The sequence below is a fragment of the Magnusiomyces paraingens genome (genome assembly GCF_902498895.1).
Source record: "Magnusiomyces paraingens strain CBS 517.90 genome assembly, contig: contig2, whole genome shotgun sequence".
Classification (NCBI taxonomy): domain Eukaryota; kingdom Fungi; phylum Ascomycota; class Dipodascomycetes; order Dipodascales; family Dipodascaceae; genus Magnusiomyces; species Magnusiomyces paraingens.
Genome location: NW_022474068.1, coordinates 3,527,501 through 3,553,154, shown reverse-complemented (window position 1 = coordinate 3,553,154; position 25,654 = coordinate 3,527,501). Strand labels below are relative to the sequence as shown.

General features: G+C 40.1%; 11 protein-coding genes across 11 annotated transcripts in view; 5 read left to right on the top strand and 6 right to left on the bottom strand.

Moving 5' to 3' along the window:
* Positions 1-163: 163 nt before the first annotated feature.
* On the top strand, positions 164-3,287 carry SAPINGB_P002855 (uncharacterized protein; the record flags this gene model as incomplete). Its single annotated transcript, XM_031997573.1, has 3 exons — positions 164-457; positions 524-675; positions 752-3,287. 3 exons carry the CDS (start codon positions 164-166, stop codon positions 3,285-3,287), a joined length of 2,982 nt encoding a protein of 993 aa, XP_031853464.1.
* Positions 3,288-3,460: 173 nt separating this feature from the next.
* Positions 3,461-5,295, bottom strand: SAPINGB_P002854 (uncharacterized protein; the record flags this gene model as incomplete). The annotated part of the gene is made up of 2 exons (XM_031997572.1): positions 3,461-3,922; positions 4,072-5,295. The coding sequence occupies 2 exons, from the start codon at positions 5,293-5,295 to the stop codon at positions 3,461-3,463; spliced, it is 1,686 nt and encodes a 561-aa protein (XP_031853463.1).
* Positions 5,296-6,780: 1,485 nt separating this feature from the next.
* On the bottom strand, positions 6,781-7,371 carry SAPINGB_P002853 (uncharacterized protein; the record flags this gene model as incomplete). Its single annotated transcript, XM_031997571.1, has 2 exons — positions 6,781-6,921; positions 6,991-7,371. 2 exons carry the CDS (start codon positions 7,369-7,371, stop codon positions 6,781-6,783), a joined length of 522 nt encoding a protein of 173 aa, XP_031853462.1.
* A 546-nt stretch (positions 7,372-7,917) lies between these two features.
* Positions 7,918-9,585, top strand: SAPINGB_P002852 (uncharacterized protein; the record flags this gene model as incomplete). Its single annotated transcript, XM_031997570.1, has 1 exon — positions 7,918-9,585. The coding sequence occupies one exon, from the start codon at positions 7,918-7,920 to the stop codon at positions 9,583-9,585; it is 1,668 nt and encodes a 555-aa protein (XP_031853461.1).
* Positions 9,586-9,682: 97 nt separating this feature from the next.
* Positions 9,683-10,822, bottom strand: SAPINGB_P002851 (uncharacterized protein; the record flags this gene model as incomplete). The annotated part of the gene is made up of 1 exon (XM_031997569.1): positions 9,683-10,822. The coding sequence occupies one exon, from the start codon at positions 10,820-10,822 to the stop codon at positions 9,683-9,685; it is 1,140 nt and encodes a 379-aa protein (XP_031853460.1).
* Positions 10,823-12,299: 1,477 nt separating this feature from the next.
* On the top strand, positions 12,300-14,009 carry SAPINGB_P002850 (uncharacterized protein; the record flags this gene model as incomplete). The annotated part of the gene is made up of 1 exon (XM_031997568.1): positions 12,300-14,009. The coding sequence occupies one exon, from the start codon at positions 12,300-12,302 to the stop codon at positions 14,007-14,009; it is 1,710 nt and encodes a 569-aa protein (XP_031853459.1).
* Positions 14,010-14,182: 173 nt separating this feature from the next.
* On the bottom strand, positions 14,183-17,527 carry SAPINGB_P002849 (uncharacterized protein; the record flags this gene model as incomplete). Its single annotated transcript, XM_031997567.1, has 1 exon — positions 14,183-17,527. The coding sequence occupies one exon, from the start codon at positions 17,525-17,527 to the stop codon at positions 14,183-14,185; it is 3,345 nt and encodes a 1,114-aa protein (XP_031853458.1).
* Positions 17,528-18,050: 523 nt separating this feature from the next.
* Positions 18,051-21,230, top strand: SAPINGB_P002848 (uncharacterized protein; the record flags this gene model as incomplete). Its single annotated transcript, XM_031997566.1, has 1 exon — positions 18,051-21,230. The coding sequence occupies one exon, from the start codon at positions 18,051-18,053 to the stop codon at positions 21,228-21,230; it is 3,180 nt and encodes a 1,059-aa protein (XP_031853457.1).
* A 97-nt stretch (positions 21,231-21,327) lies between these two features.
* Positions 21,328-22,927, bottom strand: SAPINGB_P002847 (uncharacterized protein; the record flags this gene model as incomplete). Its single annotated transcript, XM_031997565.1, has 4 exons — positions 21,328-22,269; positions 22,319-22,449; positions 22,510-22,788; positions 22,843-22,927. 4 exons carry the CDS (start codon positions 22,925-22,927, stop codon positions 21,328-21,330), a joined length of 1,437 nt encoding a protein of 478 aa, XP_031853456.1.
* A 44-nt stretch (positions 22,928-22,971) lies between these two features.
* Positions 22,972-25,037, top strand: SAPINGB_P002846 (uncharacterized protein; the record flags this gene model as incomplete). The annotated part of the gene is made up of 3 exons (XM_031997564.1): positions 22,972-22,996; positions 23,444-23,650; positions 23,827-25,037. 3 exons carry the CDS (start codon positions 22,972-22,974, stop codon positions 25,035-25,037), a joined length of 1,443 nt encoding a protein of 480 aa, XP_031853455.1.
* A 190-nt stretch (positions 25,038-25,227) lies between these two features.
* SAPINGB_P002845 (uncharacterized protein) overlaps positions 25,228-25,654 on the bottom strand; it is a gene marked incomplete at both ends in the record, with an annotated part of 1,425 nt that continues 998 nt past the window's right edge. Inside the window, one exon of the mRNA XM_031997563.1 lies at positions 25,228-25,654. This exon is cut by the window's right edge and continues 998 nt beyond it. Coding sequence (XP_031853454.1) covers positions 25,228-25,654 — 427 coding nt within the window.

The window sequence follows — 25,654 nt, the reverse complement described above, 5'->3', positions numbered from 1 at the left end:
CGTAATATGCGTAATACACGCGACTTTGTTTACTTTTCATTGTTTTTGTTTTGGTGACCTTTTTCTCTTTCAAAATTTCTCTTTCTCCCCTTTACTATTTTTTCTTTTTTTTCGTAACAAAAAAATCAACAATTAATATCAATATTATCAATATCAAAAAATAATGTCTGTCAAAGATCCATTAGCCTCAGCGTTTGACAAATCAAGCCATCGCAAGGTTTTCCCGCACAGCGTGGGAATCACCCGGCTGGCCTACTCGCGCGACGGCAAGTATCTCTTTACAGTTGGCAGCAACTCGGTCGTATATCGATTTAAGGCTGGCACCGACGAACAGTCCAAGACCATGACACTGGACCGCAAGAAAGAGGAAGATGAGGGGAAGGATGATGAAGAAGAAGAGGAGGAAGAAGAGGAAGGAGAAGGAAGTAATACTAAACAATATGGTATTGCAGCCAATGTAAGTATACACAAAAGTTTGAATCATGAACATGTAATCATTTTTTTTTTCTTACTAACAGATCAGGATAAATCGTTTTTTATATTTTCGGATTCAGGACGTGTTGACAAGTACGGTATCGAATCAATGGAGTTTGAAGGTAATGTGACACGCATGGCTCTTCCAGTTCGCGATGTCTCAATATCTTCTGATTCCAAATGGATTGCAATCTGTGGCGAGTGAGTTTTGAATGAAGAAATCTTTTGAAAAAAAAAAAAACTACCCTCTCTTTATACATACTGACTATTTTATTAGCGAATCTGAACTCAAAATTGTCAATGTCGAAGACATCACCAAAGTTATTTCTGTTCAAAAATTCCATACCTCAGGCATCAAACATGTATCATATCATCCAAGCGACATTCTAATCTCAACTTCGGATGTCGAGGGTGTTCTTCGGTTCCTAGCAATCCCACGACAAGAGTCTTCTTCAGTTGACTTGACTCAAAAAGTCGACGGTATTATTCCAAAACTTCGTGGTGATGACGCCTACGCGAGTTCCAAGATTGCTTGGCACAAATCAGGCCAATATTTTGCAGTTCCGACACCACTTAACTCTGTTGCAGTTTATAATCGGGACATGAAGGAAATTGTCAATTTCCCTATTAACAGAGACATTATTAATGACATTAAACGCCGCCAAAAATTTAACGGTTCGGTAAAAGATGCTGAGACAAGAGCTGACCGGGATGATGAAGAAGAAGAAGAAGGCCATGGACATGGCCCCGTGTCTGAAGCCATTTCCGACTTATGTTGGTCGCCTAGTGGTGCTTATCTTGCAATTTCGACGGCTGATGGATTACTTTTGATTTGGGATGTTTCTACACGCATGCTTTTACGAGTAAACAAAGTCAACTTTAAAATCACCAGCCTTTCGTGGAACCCTAAAATCAATGAAATTTCATTTGCCACGTCGCAGGGCTCACTACATACATTTTCCGAAGCCATTGATTTAAACGTTTCAAAATATTCCCCCTTTGAAAAGGGCCTTGATTTTGAATTTGAACACTTTTCAGAACCAAATAAAACGACAGCCAACAATAAGGAACCAAAGGAAAAATCTAAGCGAAGTAATGATTTAGATAAAAGAGCTGGAGACGAAACAAGACTTTCCGAAGAGCTAGAGGACAATTATGACAACCTTGATGATAATCTTTTGGGGTCCAACACTAATGGCGATGATGCTTTTATCGAAGATGATGACGGCACCTATGCTAAAGAAATTGCCGAAGAGCGTATTCGAAAGAGAAAACGCAGGGACAATATAGACGAAGATGACTCTGGAGATGAAGAACAGAATGGCGACCAAGGTGGATTTCTTACACGAGACAAAATGCAAGCAATTATCACATATGCTACGGCACATGTCAAAGACAGTTTGCGGTCCAGCAAATACCCCTCTTTCCAACAAGGCTCAACGCGATGGCAAAATGGCCGGCGGCATCTAACAGTCAATTTTGTGGGATACGTATGGACATTAAACGAGGGTCCACACAATGACGTTTCTGTAGAGTTTTTCGATGTGGGGTCCAATAGAAAGTACCATTTCCGCGATACTGCTGGTTTCGATTTGGCGTGCTTGACCAAGAGTGGGGTCTTGTTTGCACGGTCAGGTATAAACGATAAAAATGATCCGGTACAAAAAAGCACAAAAAAACATAGTTCTATGCAGGTTCCGCGCATTTACTATAGACCACACCTAGGAGGATCTACAGCAAGCTGGGAGTACAAGTTTATTCCACAAATTCACGGAACCATTTCCAACATTGCTTTGTCAGAAACACGCGCACAGGTGTACACAAGCGAAGGATACGTTTTTACATTCACATTAGGCGGCACACCAGTGCGCGTCAATAGCATCAATGATCGAGTAATCACGTCTGCTGCTTTTGGCGATTACTTTATGACAGTGTGCGAACCACCCGGGGCCAAAGACTCAAGCTGCCTGCGGTACTCGATTGAGAATGCAAACACGTTTGAAATGATTCAAAACAATCACCCACTAAGTCTTTCACCTGGGTCCAGGCTTGTGGCTACGTTTTTCTCAGCTTCAGGTGATCCTTGTATTTACGACTCCAACGGATCCCTTAAGATTCTGACAGCATGGAGAGCCATGTTCCAAGCACCTTGGATTCCTATTTTCGATGCTAGAGTTCCCGGAGAAAAAGAATTGAGTGAGGTTACTCAGCTTTTGGAACGAGCCGAAAATGATGAAGACGACGAAGATGTTTTTGATATTCAAGATTTTGACGATGATGGCAACAAAAAGACGTCAAAGGATAGTGCTACCGAAAAGGAAAAGGAAATCCAAGATCGTTTAGATCAGATCATGAGTCGACGGTTTTGCCCACTGGGTTTGAACGAAGACAATGTCTTTTTGGCATACCCCTTGACTGGCAAAGAGCTCGAATTCCCGTTACCTTCATACATGGATGAGTTTGAGCTGCAGGTTCCTGCAATTACAGAATCACGCCATGAGCAAGCTTATCTAGTTCAGAGCGTGAGCCACGAACTGGCTAAGGACCGCGGCGAAACCGGTGTTGAGGAAAGCGACGGGTGGCGGTTAGAAATGAACAAGTCTCTACTACGGTTGTTTGGAGCGGCGTGCGGCGAGCGTCAGTCAGACAAGGCACTTGAGATTGCGCGGTTGTTGAGTACATCCAACTCGCTGGCACTTGCAAGCAAGATTGCAGTGGATTCCGGGTTGCCTTCATTGGCAAATGCTATCAATGACTTACGTGAGGTTATGATTCAAAAGGAACAAGAAGAAATGGATGGATCTGGTTATTAGTTAATTTTATATAGTTAATTATTCACATAAACCTTTAAAATCAATGATATTATTATGATTTTAAGTAAAAAAAATACATAAACATGTGGAATTTCAAAAAAAAAAAAAAAAAAAAAAAAAAAATAATGTTCATCACTTCTAAAATAATTTAAAAAGTTATGTTTCTCAAATTTTTAAAGACCAAGGGAAGCTAAATCTAACGTCAAATTTTCCAGTTCCTTTTCCAAATCATTAGCCATTAAGGTGTTTGTTTTAATTTTATCTTCTGAAGCTTTCAGTATGTCGTTAGCAGCTTTGCCTTCTTTGTCATCTTTCAAAGTCCGTCTTTTTTTATAAATGAAATCTTCCAACTTGGTTCTTGCTTCCGCTGATTGCTTAGACTTTTCATCTTCAGCAGCTGCTTGTAAAGCTTCGTCTTTTAAGCGCTGGATTTCTTCTTCAGAAATTTGACTTGCACCCTCAAGTCGAATTTTTTTTGATGCTCCTGATGGCAATATTTGTGCCTTCACTGTTAGAATTCCTTCGTCATTAATGGAAAATGTCACATCTACAGTAACTTCACCTCGGGGTTTAGGTTCAATTTTAAGAAAAAGAATCCCAAGAAAGAAGTTTCTGGAGGCAATATCGCGTTCTCCCTGAAAAACCTTGACTATTATTTCTCTTTGATTATCCTCAATTGTTGTAAACAGTTGAGACTTTGAGACTGGTATTTCAGTGTTTTTTTTTCAATGATTTTCACAAATATTCCATGATTAACTTCTAATCCAAGTGACAAAGGAGCCACATCCCTAAGGTTAATTTGGCGTAAATTTCCAGATAAATTTCCATAATAGGTTGCTGCTCTTAGGGCTGCACCATAGGCAACGGCAGCTTCGGTGGATACATCTTTGCAAATTTTGCTTTGTGGGAACATGGGTCTCAAAATTTCATTTGTGAAATAAGGAATCAAGCTAGAGCCACCAACTAAAATAACCCGTGTAATATTTAGATTTGAATTTTTCAATTTGGCTTGAGTAATTGCATTAGTTATTGTGGTTCTGGTTTCTTCAAATAAATCTCGACACAAAATTTCAAAATCACGACGTGTTATAGTCAAGGTATAGTCTGTGGGTGAAAAGCTTTTGAGAGAAATTGAGGCTGTTTCAGATATGCTCAACCTTTTTTTCAACTCTTCGCAAGCTTTATGAAGTCTCCATTTTGCAGTTGGTGAAACAGAAACATCAAACTCATGATTCTTAATAATGTCATTTTTAAAGTGGTTGAAAAGGCGATTGTCAAAATCCAACCCCCCCAAATGCATATTTCCTTCTTCGGAAAGCACAGTGTAGTCTTCATCAACAACACTGAGAATAGACACGTCAAATGTTCCACCACCTAAATCAAACACAAGGATATTTGTTTCCATTTTTGTGTCTTTAGGTTCACCAAAATCGGTTTCATAATTGTAAGCAATAGCAGCTGCAACAGGTTCAGTCAAAAGATGTACATCTTTGAATCCAGCAGTTGTTGCTGCTAATTTTGTTTCTTCGCGTTGTTGATAGTTGAAGTGTGCAGGAATAGTAACGACTGCTTGAGTGACAGATGCCTTAAGCTGAGCTTCGGCATTTTTTTTAATTTGTGTTAAAAGATGAACAGCAGCCTCTATAGGGGTAACTATTTTGATTTCATTATTTCTAAACGTGAGTTTGAAGGCTGCACCACCTTGATGATCAGTAAGTTCGAAAGGTAAATTCTGAGCATTTTCTTTAACTTTGGGATCGGTGAACTTTAGTCCAATAAACCTTTTTGTGTTAGTGATAATTGTATTTTCATTTTCCAATAATTGCTCTGGGTTTACTTCACCAACGAGAGGTGTTGATGGTGAAGTATATAGAATAATTGAAGGAAGCAATCTAACTGAGTCATGCTCAATATTCACAAGCTTTTTAGAGTAATAAGCCGCACAACAGTTTGTTGTTCCCAGATCAATTCCAATTGCTTGTTCGTTCTTAGGATTTGTTTTAGTCATTGAAGTGTTTTTAATGAATTGTTTAGATAAAAAAATAAAAAAAATAACGATAAAGGATATTTTGTTGGATATTTATATTTATTATGGTCAATCCAACTTTTATCGATAAAATCTAAGCTCTTTAGTGCACAGCCATCAAGCGGCTGAAAAAATTATTGGCACGTAGAACCCTCTGTAAACCCATGAGTTTATTGAGTTTATTCAGTTTATTGCAATTCATCAACATATATAGTTAGTCTTAATAAATCTCTCAAATTTTTTTTTTTCTCGTTGGTATAAAGCAATGCAATGACCTTAAAAAATTGAACATATATATTAAAAAGGGTTTAATGATAATTTCCATAGAGTTACTCTAATAGTTTATTGACAATTGGGCTAGAATTAATAGTAAACATAAGTTTTATTTTCCTTTGATGCCAAGATCTTTTTTTGTTTTACCTACAAAAAACCAATATTAAAGGGGTGCTTTATTTACAAAATGGCATATTTACAAATAGACAAAGTGTTATTATGTCTGCTATTGCATTTGACATATTTTGATTGCCGTTTCATTATTTTTTATAACTGGAAACACTGCTTGAAGTTGATATCATTATGGAATTTTTTTTTTTTTTTTTTTTTTGAAATATAAATACTTGTAGGTTAAAAATATTGATTTTTGTAAAACAAAAAAAAATATCTTAGATACAAAGCTAAGTTTTGTTCTCATTTTCAAGACCCATTCATCTTAGATAAATGTGCTGGTAACCAGGTGAACAAAAAAGCAGTATATATAGATTACATAATATATTAACTAAATAATTTATAATTTATATACCTCCCACAGGGCTTGCAATTATTGCAAGGTTAGAAAAGTAACTTTTCAAACCTACTTTCAATCTCCTACTAAATTCACAAACGTCAATTTCTTAAAAAATACCCATCACATACTTCTAAAGTAAAATTGTGAAATTTTAAATATAGATATAATATTTGATACAATTGTTATAATTAATAGTTTCTTTCTTTTTTATTTTTATTTCTTTTTTAAGAATAATACATCAGATTACGTTTAATTACCCTGTGAGAAAGATCAGACTTAATGGAAGGTTGATAGATCGAGTTGCGCGGTTTATTGATAAGATAATAGACCAAGCATTTTCATTTTATTTTCTACCTTTTCTCCATCTGTTTAATCCATTATCTGGTATCTTTGTCCTTCATTTGATATGGGTATTATTTGCAGAGCTAGGAAGACAACACAATAAACAAAAACTTAACAGGAAAAAACAATGGTTATCTTCTAAACTTTTTATCATTTTTTTATTAACTTTACTTTGAACTAAATATGAAAAAGAGATGAGGTTATGAGAGGGTCGTAAATGAAGCAAAACCGGTTATGTCGAATGTTGTAGTGCTGAGGGAAAAAAGGATTAAATGACTGGAATCTTTGCAATTGTTTCTTCCGTTTTTTTTGTGCATTTTTTTGTTTTAAGATTTGGTTCTTTATAAAAGACCGTCAGCCTTGGCCTTTTGGTAAGCCTTAACGGAAGCGTAATCTTCAGTATTTGGTCGGATGATGGGCTTCTCTTTAAGGTGAATGGGGACCTGACCTTCTGGGGTTCCAGGGATAGTCTTCTCCAATTTCTATAAGGAATTTGTTAGAACTGATGAAAAAAAAAAAAAGCTCAAGCTAAAATTTCTGTATATACTTACCAACTTGTCAAAAACACACTTGTTGAGGAGACGCTCTGCCGGTCTGCAGCCGGAAAATTGGTGGTTTTGTTGTTCAAGGCACTGCCAGTGGAGTCTGAATTCTTCGAGGCAGTGCTTGTTGACATCTTCAAGAACAGAAATGGCGCAGCGGGTAACTCTTCGGCCCTCCTTCAGGCAGTCAATCTCACCGTTGCCGTTAGATTCCTTCTTGCACAACATGTAGTCATCGTTGTATGGAAGGCATCGGGCGCCAATGAAGAATGAGGCTGACAGCAGAGGAGCGGTTGTAGCGCCGACCTCAGGAACCTGGGGGATGTGATCAGGAAGGGGGGTCTTGTCGATAAGGAGGTGGTGATCGTTGACGACTTCTCTGCCAGACATTTTTACTGTAGATGCTAATGAGTATGTGGTTGATAGAGAGGGGTTTGTTTGTAGGTTTTTGTTTTTGTTAAACACAAATAGAAAAGGGTTGGTGATGATTGGAGTGGTTTTTTTTTGGAGGAGCAAAAAAAAAAAAAAAAAAACGGGTGTGTGCGGTCGGTACGTGCTAGGCTTTTTTGGAGGTGTTTTGAAGAGACTAGCAGGCCTTTTTTGTGTGGATGTGTGGGCGCGAGCTGAGAGGAAGAAAAAAAAAAAAAAACAGACAAAAAATTTAAATCAGCGGGCGGTGATTGGCAGAAGTAATGGACTGAGATGTTTGCAGGGACAAAATATACTTAAATAGTAACCCAAACCCTGAAAAATAATTTTATGAAAAATTCTAAACGATCCAACATCACCACCACCACCAATTCTTCCAACATTAAAAAAAAAAAAAAAAAAAAAAAAAATTAACGAAAAATAAACAAACCGCCAGTGTTAGTAAATCACCAAACCTTTACCAAGGGCTTTCTTTATATAAACAACAAAACACAAAACCACATCACAATGGCAGGTTTCGGATTTGGTACGCCAAATACCAATACAGGGTCTTCCTTTTCATTTGGTGGAAATACAAATAACACCAACAATGCTACATCAGGCACCTCGGGGTTCTCGTTTGGAGGAAATAATAACACGACCGGCCAGACAACAACAGCTGCTCCCTTATTTGGCCAGCCAGCTCAACAGCAACAATCATCTGGCCAATCTTTGTTTGGTCAACCCACACAGCCAGCTCAACAGCAACAATCATCTGGAACATCTTTATTTGGCCAGCCAGCACAACAGCCAGCAGCAGCAGCTTCAGGAACTTCGCTTTTTGGCACTCCTCAAACATCGACAAATGCTCCAGCAACTAACACAACAGGTTCATTATTTGGCCAACCTCAATCGAACCAAGCTCCTGCAACCGGATCTCTTTTTGGCCAGCAATCGCAGCAAGGTGCAGCTGGAACTACTGGAGCCTCATCATCTTCACTTTTCAATAAATCAACAACAACAACGGCAACCACAGGTACTTCTCTATTTGGTGGCGTAAACAATACACAAGCACAAACTAATACAACATCTTCGCTTTTTGGCGGCAATCGACCAGCAACAGGTGGACTTTTTAATTCTAATACCACAGCTCCAGCAGCTACAGGATCTCTTTTTGGACAACCTCAACAGAATACTTCACTTTTTGGACAACCTCAACAACAACAGCAACAACAGCAACAACAACAACAACAACAACAACCTCAACAACAACAGCAACAACAAAATCTTTCTCTTGTTCCAGATCAAAGAATATCAAGAAGACGACTTAATAACGAGCTTTCTACTCTTGAACAAATTGAAAAGTTGCAACGAGCATGGGATCCATTATCTCCATCTTGTGCTTTCCAATTCTTTTTTTACAACCGCGTGGGTCAGCAAGAGGCTTTGCTTTATGAAAGACCAGCACGCATTGAACAGAGTCGGTGGGATAATGCAATTGCTGAGCGACCTGATGATACCCATGTACCTGCGCTGGCCATTGGATTTACTGACTTGCAAAAACGAGTTGCAGTACAAGAAACTGCAGTGACTCAGTATCGCAAGCGAATGCATGAAATTGATGAAAAGCTTGCGGTTCTCTCACAGCGTCACGACCTGCAAACCACTGTCAAGATTGAACAGATGAAGATGCGCCACCGCAAACTAGTCCACCGAACTTTAGCTTTGGCAGCACGTATTCAAGTTTTGCGTTCGCGCGGCTATGTACTGCGGCCAGATGAGGAGGTGCTGAAGCGGAAGCTTGAGCAGCTGCACAAGGAGGTTGATGATCCAGCTGTTTTTGGAAGAATAAATGAGATTTGGGCTCGACTGACAGTTTTGCGTGAGCGTGCTAAAAGCATTTCTACCAAACATGGAGTTGAGCTTAACGATATTGTGGGTGATAGCATTGCTGCCAGTTTGGAGGGTACCAGTGCAGCTGGCGAAAAGGTACGTGCCATTTTGTCTGAGCTAGATTGGAACCGTGATGATGAGCAACTTGAGAAGTTGGCTAAAGTTCTTAAAGCTCAACAAGTTGGCATTTCGTATCTTGCAGAAATCTTATTGCGGGATACTGCTCAGGTAGAAGGCATTATTGATGAATTAACATATCGTAATGAAAAATCTGATGAGCACAAACGGCTTGAGAAGAAGTAATTTTTAGAAACAAAAAAGAGAGAATATTACTACTAATATTAATAAAATCTATTTACAATGCGGTTATGAGTTTAAACAAAAAAAAATAATATAATAATTATATTTCAAAACCAAGAGTGCCAGTAAATCCAGCAAGGGCATCATCTCGGAGACTAACCAAACTGGCTTCTCCAATAAGTTTACCAGACGTGCGAGCACGCTTCTTTTTGCGTGTAATCTTGTTAAGCAACGACATGTTGGAAGCATAGGTGATAGCTTTTGGTTCACGCGTCAACATCGATAGTGTCAGGTTGAAATGAGTATACTTTTGTGCATCGTAGAATTGATGGTGTGTATTAGTTGAGTTGTAATCTTGAATGAGTTTACCATTATTAGCGGTAAAACGATCGAAAAGAACTTCTTCTAAGGGAACAACAGTGTTTGTTTCATTGTCAAGTACAATTTGTGTTGTGCCAATGATATCACTTTCCACAGATTTTGGAAGAAGAGTTCCATCATTTTGGGCAGTCAGATGGATGATTGGTTTTATGTTTTCATCTGAAGAAGAATCCTTGTTTTCAGTTTTGGAAGAGGCATAAGATTCTTGGTAAGCTTTAAGCTCACTAGGTGAAAGAGGTGAATATGCAGGTATTTCGGCCCAAATAGACTTTATGGTATCGAGCGTAATATCTTTGTGTAGTTGCTCGTTGTTGTCAATCAACGAGCGTAGTTTAGCAGCAAGCAAATCCAAACGGGCCGGGAAGCTTACCTGCTTGACAGCCAATCGGTGTTTTCTCCAAATGCCTATCCTTTCTGAATGGTCACTGTTTTTATAATTTATCACATCAGTAGTACTTGGATTAGAGTTGCTAAAGGCGGGTTGCTTCATAGATGCCAAAGATTTATCGTTTAGCAGCGAGTTGTCAAGAGAAACATTAGTTAAAACCTGTGAATTTTCTTCTGGAGTTGAAACAGGTTCATTTAATAAAAAAGACCAAGTTTCAGGATCAACTGGTGGTAGGGGATCATTGATTAGCAACCGAAAGTGATTCAATCTGCTTCCAGAGTTGATGTCGCGAGCATGGCGGTATTGGATGAGGTTTTCTTGGGAAGTCAAGTTGGCAAAGTAAGAGTATATGGCGATAGTTTGTGATACAGAGCGTGGCACTGGGCGAATAATAAATCGAGCAAGAAGAGCATCATGGACTAGTCGGCTCATTGTGAGCGACATGAAATTATTAGTTAAAGAAACGCCCATTATTGATGAGAATAATTTCCTGTTGAAGAGGAAGAGATTTTTATTTGAAAGAGAGAGAGAGAGAGCGAAAGAGAAATTTGAGAGAAGAAAAAAAAAAAAAAAAAAATTAAAAAGGTCACGTGCACATAAATTTCATTTGAAGTTTTAATTTGGCGTGAATGAAAAGCCCAAAATAAATTGCATAGACAAGAGTGAAGACATTATTCAAAAATTTAATCATTTTGGATTTCTTTAAAAAAATTGAAAGTATGTTTTTTTTTTCTTAACTATAGTTAATTATGGACAAAGATAGATGATATCGATTAAATAAATGGATGTTTTTTTAAACTTGTATTGAAAGCAAACCGGATCGGGGGTTTTCAAGGTACCGATTAATGATTGACATCAGACATTTAATACTATATCCAATATATACAATATATATATTCATGATAAGACCATTGCTACTTGGGAATTTTTTTTTTTCATTATTCTTTATTATTTAAAGGGTCCCGGGATGACTGGCTGACTGACTGGCTGGCTTAGATCCTGCATTAGTAACTACACGCGCTCAAGTGGTCAGTCACTTGATATTTAGAAATCAATATGATTCACATACAAAGAGGCATTTTAAGGTCAAAAAAAAAGATTCTGCTCAAACTAAATAAAATGAGATTCATACATATGTACAAGGTGATGGATTATATATAAAAAAATAAGATGGAAATACATTAAAGCGTCATTAAGATGTTCGTAAAGAAGCCAAATTGAAGAAAAAAAAGGCAAGAGGAAGTTTTCAAAGTGGCAAAGGTTTTATCGTAACAAAAAAAAAAGGATTTACATCACATTTAGAAGCGACCGCTAAGCATCTCAACAGCAAAAGGAACTAAATAATAGAGAGAGAAAGAGGAAAAAAAAAAAGATTAGAATTTATATATTTTACATTTAAAGAGCATGAAATCACCTAGTACTTACTCGACCAAAGAGCAGCAGCAATGTAAACAGACTGCTTGAGGGTGTTATATGCCTGGGCACGGAGAAGCTCAAGCTGGGCCTGGATCTGGGCAGGAGACATGGAGAAACGGGGATCTTCAGCGTACATTTTTAAGATTCTTGTATATTCTAAGTGATTTAGATGAATGGATTGAGAAATGCTGCTGGGATTTCTGTTCTAAAAGATCCTTTGTTGAGATGGCTATGGAAATTGCGATGCAGAAAGAAAAAAAAAAAAAGAAAAAAAAAAAAAAAAAAAAAAAAGGGGGAACAAGAAAGAAGAAGAAAAAAAAAAAAAAAAAAAAGGTATAAAAATTTAAACGGCCGGTTGCGCAGTCGGTCAATTTGGATGGATGGATGGATAGACAGGCAAAAATTCTGACACACTAAAAAAAAAAAAAAAAAATTCAACACCACCAAAATTATTTTTAAAACTTACCACATTACACATCTTTTTCAATATATATTCATATAAACTTTACAATCCACCGAGCATTTCGCAACCATGAGTGAATCGCCCAAACGAAAACCAGAAATCGTCAAGAAGGAAGAAGACGAACTTTTACGAGTTAAAACTGAAGATGCAAATAGCGATATCGAAGTTGACCACGTCGAGAACATGGATGATGAAGAAGTCAACGTGACAAAAATTGAAGAGGTTGATGACCCTATCCAAGAAACAGAGCCCGTGAGCAAGGTAGAAGATGAAGAAGATGAACTGCCTTCTAAAGAACTAATTTCAGATCATGATGATGATCTGGAAGAAAGTGTTCCAGCAGAAGAAGAAGAAGAAGAAGAAGAAGAAGAAGAAGACTCAGAAAAACACGCTGAAGACGACCACGTTGAAGATGATCACGAAGGCAATCACGAAGAAGACGACCACGAAGAAGACGACCACGAAGAAGACGACCACGAAAAAGACGACCACGAAGAAGACGACCACGAAGAAGATGACCACGCTGAAAAACAAAGCAACCAAGATGAGCAAAACTCTCCTGAGCCACAGGACCAAGAGGAAGAAGAAGAAGGAGAAAAAGAATACCCAGATGATGAAGACGAGAGCCACGAGAATGAACATGCTGCGGGTTCAGATGTTGACCAAAATGACTCTGGTTCGGAAAAGGACATTGAAGAAGGTGTTTTTAAGCTCAAGCGACACAAAAAGGCCATCTCGGAATCTCGCGCCACTGCAAAATCACAACTGCCGGTCCAGAAAACACGACCGCCAAAACACAGAACAGATGACGAGGAACTCGAAGCTGGACGCAACGGGAAACGCAGCAAGTCTTCCAGCGCTCCTGCTGAAGAAAATGAAGGTGACAACCAAGATGATGGCGATAGTGATGGTATTGTAGACGACGAACCTCAGGATGAAGAAACCAGACGACGCAAGGAACTTAAGGAACGTATTCAAAACGCTGGTGCCAAACCCAAGAAGAAATCTCGCAAAGCTAATGAAGAATCTCTCGACATGTACCAAGATGAGCTTGTCAATCAGTTGCGTGATCAAATGCGTAAAGCTGCCATTGCTGATGCTGAATGTGTCAGAAACTCTCAGCCTGCTATCAACAAACTCAAAATGCTTCCTAAAGTTACTGCTGTTATCCGCAAGGGTACCATGGCCGATACCATTCTCGATAATAATCTTCTCGAGTCTATCCGCATCTGGCTTGAGCCTCTTCCAGATGCCTCGCTTCCTGCGTACCAAATTCAAAAGGAACTTTTTGATGCCCTCGAGGCCCTTCCAATCAAAACAATCCATCTTCGCGAGTCCGGCCTTGGCCGCGTTGTTCTCTTTTACCAGCGTAGCAAGCGACCTCAACTCAATATTAAGCGTGCCGTTGACCGGTTGATTGGCAACTGGACACGCCCCATTATGGGCCGCTCTGATAACTATCGCGACAAACGTATTCGCTCCAGTAATTATAACTTGCAAAACGACGACGCATACCGCAAACGCTCCACAGCAGCCAGCCAGGGTGCTGCAAGTCAGAATTCTGGCGATCTTTCAAGTGCAAATGCTGTTCGCCGAAACAGAGCCATGATTCCAAACTCAAAGCCTGTCTACTACGAGGTTGCTCCAAAGTCTGTCATCACTCAAAGTGCAGGCAAAAACCGTGGTGGAAATAACGAGAGTTACCGTCGTATGACCCAAAAACTCTTATCTAAGAAAACTTCTTCTCGCAAGTCGGGTGTGAGCATTGAAGGTAGATAAATCCTCATTTAATGTTAACTCAAATAATTTAATGAAAATTCCTTTTTTTTTTTTTTTTTTAAACAAACAAGTCCATTGCCATTATAAAATACAAAAAAATAGAAGAAGAAAAAAAAAAAGCAAACACACAAATTCTAAACAAATTACAAAAATTTCAAAAATTTTAAAACAAACTATTCACCTCCCGCCATTGCTGCAGCTCTATTTCTTTCACGAGCTTTTTGCAAAATGTATGGAAATCTTGTAGGAGGATGCTCATACTCGGAAATATCCACAACTTTGTTGCCCGAAAAAATAAACTGCACCTTCATCTTGGGGTGGTAATCAAGATCCTGCAAAAGCTTGGGTGTCACCAAAAAGTATTGTGATGAGTTTTCCTCACATGCAACGTGCACCATATGACTATGGACAACACGCTCATTTCGAGGATCCATACCCTGATTAATCTCGTCAACAACACGGAATGGAGACTTGGTGATACGTTGTAGTGAAATCAAGTAAAAAATAGTCGACACTGCACGTTCACCACCAGATTGTAACTGATGAGTCAAAACTTGAAGGTCAGTGCCTTGACGGAAGCTCACCATAATGTCAATCGACCATTCCGAAAAGGGGCCATCTGTATGGCCTAATCGGACTTCACCACGACAGTTGATGCGCTTGAATGCTTGTGTGAAAGCGTCAGAAATTGTGCTAACAATTCGCCGAAGTTCAGGCTCCCACTCGTCACGAATCTTTTCAATCTCAGAGTTAAAAAGTTTAGACTTTTTCTCAAGTTTGATAACTATTTCACGAAGAGCATCAATTTCTACTTGACGCTTCTCAAACCGTGATATTGTAGAGTCACTCAAATGGTCAGTAGATGACTTTAGATCCATTTCGATTGTAGCCAACTCCTCTTGAAGAGACTGTGCAGTAATTCCCACATTATCGTGAATCTCTTTAACTTGGGCAAGTTGATCATCATCCAGCTCTTTCCTGCTTTCCTTCACGGCATGCTTTGCAGCTTTAAATTTATGAGTCAATTCTGCAAGAGCATTTTTTTCATATTGGAGTTGCTCTTCCAGCTCTGCAAGACCAGTTCGAGTAAATCTATCGTAGCATTCAGAAGCATTGTTAACTGAGTCTAACTCTACTAAGTTGGTCTCATGTTTTTTAGAAATAAAAATCTGAGTGTCAAGGGGGTCTGAAAAACCATTAGTAAGCTCAGCAATATACTGGATTCGAGACTGTAGGTCATTTTCCAGATCGTCAAATTCCTGCTCAGGAACATGATCAACAAAGCGTTTAATCTTATCCTGAACTATATTTCTTTTTTCTTCAGCCATTCGAATTTGTTTCTTTACCTCCCAAAGTTGTTGACGTCTAGCTGTAAGATTCCTTTGAGTATCAAGAAGAGGCAGAGATTGTCTTCTAAGCTCTCCCATCTGCTCATCACAGTTAGAATTGTCGTCATCCAACTCCTTTATGGACGCGTTGATATTCTCCATATCTTCTTTAATGCGCTTGATTTGATCCCTGTTTTGACCAGAAGCAATAAAATAATTTGGAGTTTTTGCAAGTGCAACCTTACTGAAAGAAACATTGCGATTACCATAATTAGATCTGACTGATGTACAAAGGAACTCTGGATCCATATATTTGGTGAAAATAGGATCACCATTATGTTTGGTAGCGCTATCAATATACTCCATCTGTTGCTCTGTAAGAAGCTTGGAAGAATATGGAGTTTGATTAATTTTGCAATTGTGACACAACATGTTCAAAACAGGTTTTGGACCCATAATAAGGTCCAAAACAGTTCCATCCAAACCATACCCTTTTAATTCGTCAGGAGAGTAAAATACATCTTGTTGAGCAAGAGTTGCTCTATCGGTACCAGAAAACTCTTTAATTGGAACATTGATTTTAAGCTCATCAGAAACCAATTCACCAAACCGAAGATAGTCATCACGATTTAAGGCAGTAAAGGTAGCCATAGAAACTTTGTCAATATTGGCATTTAAAAACTGAAGCATATCGGGATATTTGTATGTCAAAGAAAGAATGGGAGGAAGATAAATACGCTCTTTAAATTTATCACGATTATTTTCAAGCCATTCAGCTGCTCGATAAACATTGACCCAGATATCTTCACGCTGGTTACGCAAAAAGACCATTCTCATTTGTTGATCAGATTCAAGCTGATGAAGTTCAGCACTTAAATTGGCTAAATCTCTTTTAAACTTGTCCTTTTTTCTTCTCAACAAGTTTTTTTTATTTTCCAAGCCGTTAATCTGGTCTTCAATAGATCTGATACTCTCTTTGCACTGAGAAGACTCTTCATTAATTCTCACTAGCTCTGATTCATCTGGAACTGGTAAAGTCTTAATCATATTTTCAATAGCATTCAACTCATTTTCCAAGTTAAGCTTTTCCTTCTTTTTTCGCTTCTGGGTATCTTGTAGAATTTTAATTTTTTGACTGACTTTGGTTATATCAGAAAGAGCAATACTGATTTGATCCATTTGATTATTGATTTCATCTTTAACGGATGTTCTTTCATGTCTGAGTTGGGATTGTTCTTGAGAGATTTGAAGGGCAATATTGTTATAGTCTTCTTTTTTTTCTTCGAAAAATTGTGCTCTTTCTCTGAGAGCCTCATATCGGTCTTCCAACACTTTGATTTGTTGTTTGGATTTGGTGACACTCTCACGAGCCTCACGATATTCGATAGCTTGAAGACCAGCATTCAAGACATGGGATCGTGCAATATTTCTTTTGCGTTCTTCAATCTTCTCAATGATAGCCTGATCATGAGCTTGAAGCTTTTCTTTTTCTGCAAGAATTTTCTTTTCGGCATCAAGAGATCCCTGGTCCGAATTTCTTTCTTGGTCTAGCTCAATAAGTTTACGATGCTGCTCAATCAAAGTTCGTTCACCAACGGCTCTTTCTGTTTCGATTAAAAGGTCGGTAGATGGAAGTTGTGCAAAGTTGGCCACACGATCTTGAGGTAAAAACTGACACAAGTTATTGATTTGAATATTAAATCTTTCGACTGTTTTGAATATTTCTGATTGAGTAGCATGACGGTTATTAATCTTCCAAGAACTGTTATTTCCTGTTATGGTACGCGTGACGAGCCAGTTGGATTCTCCCTCGAAACCTTGAAGTTCGATTGTGATTGTTGCTGAAGAAGCACCATGTTTAATAAACTGGCTTGGCAGTTTTGATCTTCCCAAGATTTCTGGCTTGCCACCAAGACCTAAACAAATGGCGCAGACAATAGTACTTTTCCCTGAACCATTAGGTCCAATAATCATATTCAGAGAAGGACCAATAGAGAACTCAGCATGGCGGTATGTGACGAAATCAATAAGAACAATTCTGCGAATAGCACCAGGTTCGTAACCATCAGGTGAGCGATAATCTTGACCATTAACCGTATCGTTTTGAGTATCAGGGTCTGCATACGTGTTTTCTATATCAGAATTCTTCACGGAGACACCATAATATTCAGCACCATTGTTCACCGTCATGTTGCTGATGAAACAGAGGATGATGTTTTTTGAAGTATAGTTGTAATTAAAAAGACGATGATTGATATTTTGTAAATATAAAAAAAAGGTGGGTGTTTTTGTTTACATTTGGATAATAAAAACAAAACAAATGAATATAATAATGGGTATTATTTTTTTGGTGGTGGCCCTCCCCCAAAAAAAAACAAACAAACAAACAAACGCGACTCGGTGCATAATAACTAATTTTTCTAGCCAATGGTTATATAACAAATTTGTTACAATTACATTTATATTACAAGACATATTACAATATTTCTTTATTGTTACCTGTGAAAATTTTTTTAAAAATTTCGCCACAACCACCATCATTGAGTCTTCTGAATTCTTTAGAAAAAAATCATCACCACCACCACCACTACCAACCTATACTCACACCCCTCAATCCATTTTTGAAACCCTGAAACCTCGACTAATTATTAATTTTATTTTTATCACTGCCACCACTTTTTATTTTTTTTAAAATACCCTATAGGGCCACCCAATGGCAAAAAGAAAACGTTCTGTGAACGATGCTCCAGGCCCAACCCGTGGCAGGAAGGCAAAAGCATTGCCTGCACCTTCGTCTCCTTCTTTTAATTCCTCGCAACCCGTAGAGCCTGCTGTTCCAACATACCCATACAATTCCGAGACTGGCATACCATTAACTGAAACCAAGCCCAATTATGAATTGCTTGAACAGCGATTGCCATTCAAGGAAAACTTTTCTTTGAGCCATTCGCTGGCTCGGTCCCGTAACAAGTGGCTTTCTGGTGCAATGTTTACAAAGTACTGGACGCGTCCACCCCGAGGCCGTAAATTACAGGAAGGCGAGGTTAATGCACGCGAAAAAATGTCAAAGCTTTGCGAATGTATTATGGTAATTGGCCCTCATATTTTTGAGACCAAGCTGTTTATTGTCAAGGATGATCCAGCTGATGCTCTCCCTGATTCTAAACCTGAAGATGAAGAAAAGGCTTCTGTAGCTTTAACTCAACCAGAGACTGCTCAAACAGACGCGCCTTCTACTGCCGCTTCTGTAACACCTAATCAAGTTGTCAAAAATGCAGAACCCGCCAATTTACAAAAATCTTCTGTCCCACCAGCAAACAATCCACCTCCTGTTGTGGTACCGCCTGTTTCACCCGCATCTAAAGCTCCGGTTCCAACTCCAGTACCAGCATCAACATCGGCTCCAGTACCAGCATCAGCTTCAGTACCAGCACCAGCTCCAGCACCAGCATCAGCTCCAGCACCAGCATCAGCATCAGCTCCAGCACCAGCTCCAGCACCAACTACGGCACCAACTACGGCACCAGCTCCAGCACCAGTTCCAGCTCCAGCACCAGTTCCAGTTCCAGTTCCAGTTCCAGTTCCAGTTCCAGTTCCAGTTCCAGTTCCAGCTCCAGCTCCAACACCAACACCAGCACCAGCACCAGTTCCAGCTCCAACACCAGCACCAGCACCAGCACCAGCACCAGCTCCAGCACCAGCACCAGCTCCAACACCAGTACCAGCACCAGCTTTAACACCAGCACCAGCACCAGCACCAGCACCAGCACCAGCACCAGCACCAGCACCAGCACCAGCTCCAGCACCAGCACCAGCACCAGCACCAGCTTCAGCACCAGCTCCAGCTCCAGCCCCAGCTCCAGCCCCAGCCCCAGCTTCAGCCCCAGCTTCAGCCCCAGCTTCAGCCCCAGCTTCAGCCCCAGCCCCAGCATCAGCATCAGTTCCAGCCCCAGCTCCAACTCCAACTCCAGTACCAGTTCCAGCACCAGCACCAGCTCCAAATACAAGCTCGGTTCCACCTTCGTCTACTGCTGCATATCCCATAGTCAACTCGCTCAAAGCTGCACCTGCTTCTGTACCTTCTCCAAAACCACCAGCTCCAGCAGCTTCACCTGCGGTGAAAACACCAGTTGCTCCAAAACTTTCTGCTCCGAGATCATCCCTGGTTAGTTCTGTTCCTGCAATTGGAAATGACCAACAAAAACCACTAGCTCCAAGTGTACCTTCAACTCCTTCCAAACCTTCTGCACCTCTTCCGGTTGCTGATAAGGTTGCTGGGGTGCCACCACTTAAACCGGCAACAACACCTGCGGTAATTCCCAAACCTACAGCAATTCAAGCGGCACCTGCAGCAACAAAGCCTATTAATAAACCTGCTACAGCTCCTGTTGGATCATCACCAGCACCTTCGACACCAGCCAAACCAGCCCCTGGACCCAATTCAATTACCTCCAACCCGGAAAATGTTCAAACAATTCTTAAGCTTCAGGCAATTGCTCGGATCGACAAATCTCTCAATGCTTTGATGAAGATTGTGGCCAGTGGAAGTGCCTCTCACCAACAAATTACTGAATTCCAAGGGTACATTAATCGCGTCAGAATGATTGACTTGGAAGATATTCCCAAATATTTTACTCCAGAGGGCCCAAAGTTCCCTCCAGACATGCAATTTCGCAAACCTCCCCCACCTTCCACTCCTAGACCTGCCGCATCAACAGGGCCTTCAAATACGTCACCAATATCTCGAAACACGCCAATTGCTCCTAACCGGGCTCTACCAAGACCGACAACAGCAAATCTTACAGCATCGCCTGCTCTTCCGTTGCAATCTTCTATTCAACCAAATCCTCTTAGTTTGACACCTGGTAAACGAGGACCAAATGCTCTGAAAACCAAAATTTCCAAACCCCCTAAGCCGGTGAAACCTCCTAAGGAAAAGAAAATTAAGGAGCCCAAAAAGAAAGATACAGAGGGGAAACCGGGATGGGGGAAGAAGAAAAAGGAACCAACTAAACCAAAGTCAGTTTACGTTTCGAAAAAGCAGCAAAAGAAAGTCACAATTGTTTTTGAATTTAAAGACAACCCAGCTGACAGATATATTATCCCTAAAAACTCCATGATTGAGATTTTACCGACAAATGAAGTTCTTGTTTCGTTTTTCTTGACATTTCCAGAGGGCGGCCGCATCTCAACTTCAAAAGATCTGGGACTGTCAGGAATGAAAATGACACATATCAAGACCGAAAGTGGACTAGATGAAGAGATGGAAATCACTGAACGACCTAGCACTATTGGTGGTCTTGCAAATGAAGAGAACCGCACGCCTACACCACCCCTATCTACTGGAGAAGGGCTTTACTACCCACTTACAATAACCATTCGCGATATTCCAGTCAAGTCGCTTCCCTTGTTAGAGCGCTGTGTGCACAAGCCCCACGACGTGTACCAAAATATGCAAAGCACAATTGACACGGGGAGACGTGCCAAAGACTGGTGGGTTTGGTTTGAGATTGACCGTCGGGACGAGGACTTGCTCGAGCAGCTTATACAGCCGGCCAAGCCTCCTGAGAATATGTTTGTGCCTGCACGTGTGCGTGTATACAAGAGCAAGAAGAAGAATAAACATTCTGGAGATCATGATGAGGATGATAAAAAGAATGACGGCGGAGAGCTGATTAAAATAGAGGATGACGATATGGATGTGGAAGAAGATCCAGAAAAAAAGGAAACGGCGACAACAAAAGCAAGCGGAGACGCCACAGTGACTGATGTTCAAGATGCTGGCACTAAAGCTAATGTCAATGAAACTTCTCCTGCAGCCGTCAATAAAGAAAAGCCTGAAGAAAAGGAGCTGGCTGTTGTTGCACCTCCTGTTACTTCAGTTGCTTTATAATCACTCCCTGGTGGAGGTGCATTTAATGATTTTTTTTTTGCTAATATTTTTTTTTTAATAGAGATGTAAATTATTAATATGGTGATACTTGAATCTATTAAGCCGAATATTGAACCTCGACACCAAAAGTAGTCACAGAAGGGACTTTTGTTTGAAGAGATAGGCCAAACCCAGAACTAATGAGAAGCTCTTTAAACCGGCCTTCCCATAAAAGGTTTATAGTTTGTTTGCTTAAACTGGTGTTGCCTTTAAAACAAAACACAGGAGCGTCTTGAATAGATTCACCTTCAGAATGAGGGATTGGGGTTACTACTGGATCGTCTGTGGCCACACTTTTAAGCCCGGTATCGTATAAGGTGCGGTCCACAGTATTTAAAAAGCGCTTGTACTTACGGGAGATGTAGCCGTCTTCTACGGAAACGGTATATGGAGGGTCAGGAAGCGATGAGTAGACTGCGAGGTCTCCATTTAAGTTGGTATGTTCTTTCGTTTCAGTTTGTAGGGTGGCATCAGACTGTTTAATGGTGTCTAGTGAATCCTTAAGAGTTTCATTTTCAAGTAAACTGGTGTCGGAGCCCCGCTCCAAGTCGCCATGGTCACAGGAGCTGCTGGCAAAAGACCCGCCATCTTGGGTATTATCGAGGAATCGCCAGATTTCCCAGCCAATTGACAGATCACTTTCGTATGAATAAATGTTAAAGTCGAACCGGCTACCGAGGGAAGCTGCACGTGTTGAGAGTGAGTACATAGATGAGATCTGACCCATTAAAGGGTTGCACAAAAGTGCCAATGATAAGGGGGTGCCAGTGTAGAGAGATTGGGCAGTGTAACGTAAGCAAGTGGAAATACCGGGACTTTTTGAAAGTACAGCGTAAAAAAGCTCACCTCCTAGGGATAATCTGGATGTAATAGAAGGGTCGTTCATACGTTCTTTGGCACCAAAGTTATAAGTGCCAGTTAATCCGAGAAGTGCTTCATGGGTGGAGTAAATATATTCGCTGGTCCATTTCCCATCATTGTATTGATAGGTAAAAGTCATCTACAAAGTTAGTGACTATGGGGATCAATTGATATCGGACTAAACATACTGCTCCATTGTTTTTGTATCGCGAATCGCTGACACTTTTAATTACCAATTGAGAGGTTGGTGAAAGCCTTCGGACCATCATTGCCTCAAGCCCATTGCCTGGCAAAAACATGCGGCCGTATAGTAGGGTATCTAAAAAATTAGTAAAAAAAAAAAAAGAAGAATATTTTGAATAGTTAATTGAGGGCATACCTCTAGTATCTACTCGGACTCCATTTTGCCAGACTTCCCAGTACATGGGGTCTTCTTGTTGCTTGAGGGGTTCCAGAACCTTGTATCCTGAGATTGCATCGCGGATAGATATTTCGCTAGAAGTTGCAATTCCTTTAAGAGGTTTAGATGTGTAAAGATATGAGATTGAGCCACTGACGAAGCCAAGGTCAGAGAGGGTGTATGACGTGAATGAATTTTCAGTAGCTTGGGATGAGACAGTAATATTAAAGCCTTTCGGTATGCTAAAGTTGATTAAATCTAAAAGGAGGTCAGAAGCAGCTTAAAGAAGTAGTATTTTAAGGTATGACATACTATCCGAAGTTTCGGTGAAATGTGAATAAATGTTGTCTTCATTCCAACCGGTTGATTTATGAAACGACTTTAAAATGTACTCCATGTATGTGAACATTGTATGTGTAAATATGTTTTTTTTTGGTGATGATGGGAGGAGAAGCCATTAGGGAAGGTTTCTGACGTTTAAAAGGTCTAAAGCAGCAACACGTGATTGAATCAGGGTTGGGGCTATACGGGAGTGATGTGGGATTTGGCCACACTCGGGAAATTTTTTTTTTTTTTTTCGCCTTCCAACAACCTCCCATCAAACACATCTTTTTTTTTTTTTTTTATTCTAAAAATCTCCCTCAAAAAACATCCTATTGAAATCAAGTTTCAAGCAAAAAAAAATAAATAACAACAAGAACCAATTTTCAAATTCATTTTGGACTGCCATCAGTAGGGTTTTACGTGGCTGTTCTAACGATATTTGAATAAAGTATGTATAAAACATCAATCTTTTTATTTTTATTTTTATTTATTTTTATTTTTATTTTTATTTTTTTTTTTGCTTCCTTTACCCCGCGTGTTACACCGAATTCAATTAACACCACTTTTCCTTTCTTTTCTTGTTTTCTAGTGTACAACGGCAGCTACTATTACGAAGAACAAACCGACTTCTATGAAGTACTGGGGATTTCTCGAGATGCATCTGCAACTGAAATCAAAAAGGCATACCGAAAGCTGGCGCTGATACATCATCCAGACAAGGTTCCTGAAGCACAGCGTGAAGAATCGGAACAAAAGTTTAAGGACATTTCTCGGGCTTATGAAGTTTTATCAGACGGTAAGTTTGAAAATGTTTTTTTTTTCTTTTTTTTTTTTTTTTCGAATTTTCGAATTTTTGAATTTTTAGATCTCTAATGGAAATTTTCAGGGTGCAGAAATGTCCCCCTGAATAATTTCATATATAACGCATTACCCCTAAAAAATTTCATTTAAGCTAACTAGCTGATTTTGCAGAGGTTGAACGAGCCAAGTATGACAGTGGAGCTGGACTTCATGGAGATCATTATGACGAAGATGGGTTTACTGCGGAGGACTTTTTCCGGTTTTTCACAGACACTTCTGCACGCCACGGATTCAGTGGGTACGGGTATCAAACACCAGGTTACGGCAATGGCCATGATGGATATGAAGAGCCGCAACCCCCACCAAAGAATGGAGCAACAACCGGGGGGAAGACAGAGGATGGACATGTGGAGTTCCAGGTAAACCTAGAGGACTTTTACAAGGGCAAAGTGGTCAAGTTTACAAGCAAGCGCAAGAAACTGTGCTCAACATGCAAGGGATCTGGTGGACGGCCCAAGACTAAGGCTCGCAAGTGTGCCAAGTGTGAAGGCCATGGTAGCATTCGCAAGCAGTTTAATCTGACGGGGATCTCAACATGGCGATACGTGGAGTGCAGCAGTTGTAAGGGTCGCGGAGAGCTGTTTCGACAAAAGGACAAATGCAAGGAATGTTCTGGGTGCGGTCTTGTGGATGAGGTTAAGATTTTGGAGGCCTATGTTCCTAGAGGAGCGTCGGATGGGTACAAGATTGTGCTTGACGGAGAGGCTGATGAAGAGTATGGCAAGAAGACTGGAGCAGTTGTGATTGAGGTTCAGGAGAAACCGCATGCTGTGTTTGAGCGTAAGAAAGAGGATCTTTATGCAACAATCAAGATTTCGCTTGCCGAAGCAGTGTGCGGGCTTTCGCGGGTGGTGCTGATGCACTTGGACGGACGCGGTATCCGGGTGACGACGCGTCCTGGGACTGTGATTCGGCCAGACCAGGTGCTCAAAGTTTCTGGAGAGGGAATGCCCTTCCCGCGATCTGATCGTTGTGGTGATTTGTATCTTTCGGTAGACATTGAGTTCCCACCCAATGGTTGGTGCGTGGAGTCTAGCGACTTGCGCAAACTGCGTGATATGCTGCCAGAGTTACCAGTGGGGATGCGGCCAGGCAAAAGTGGTTCTGGGGTGAATGGCGTGAGTGGTGGTATTGGGAATGGCATGGGAGTGAATGGTGGGAAGAAGAAGGCAGCAGCAACTGCAGAGACAATTATTGATGATGTTGATTTTGTGGTGATTTCAAAAGATAAATTGCCTGAGTACCGAGAAGTACCAGAGGAGTCGAATGGCAGTGATGGTGGGTACACACAGTTCCCAGGGGAAGGATGCAAGACTCAATAAGAAGAAGAGGATGTTTTTTGTTTGCTTAGGAATGCAAGCATTTGAAATAAAATGAAATACTAAAAAAAAAATATATGAATAAAATTAAAAACGGTAGATACAATAAAAAAAAAATTTGAAAAATAAAAATGGAAATTGTCTAAAAAAAAGAAAAAAAAAAACAGTCTATAAAAATTAAAAAAAAAAAAATCTATTCATCTGAAAGACAATTTTCAAGAGGAGAGTTTTCTAAAAGGTTAAGCATATCTTTATCCAGAGCCGCACTTAGATCCAAATCCAAATCCAGATCCAGATTTAGATCCAGCATGAAATCAGGTTCTGAGCTACCATTATTACTATCCTCATTGTTCCTATTGTTCCCATTGTTACTATTAGTATTATTGCTACTATTGCTAATCGGCATAGTTTCCACGCCATTGATTACTACCTCTGGCTTTTCCATAGATTGTAAAGCTTTACGTTCCTCATTATTTGCTCGCAAACTGTTACCCTGGTCCCGCCAAGAAGACGCTGCTGCGTAACGGCCCATTGAATGAATCGACAACACCCCACGTTGCAGCCTTCTAGCTTGCCCGGGTTTATTATGATTGTTGCTGTTGTTGTTATTGTTGTTGTTG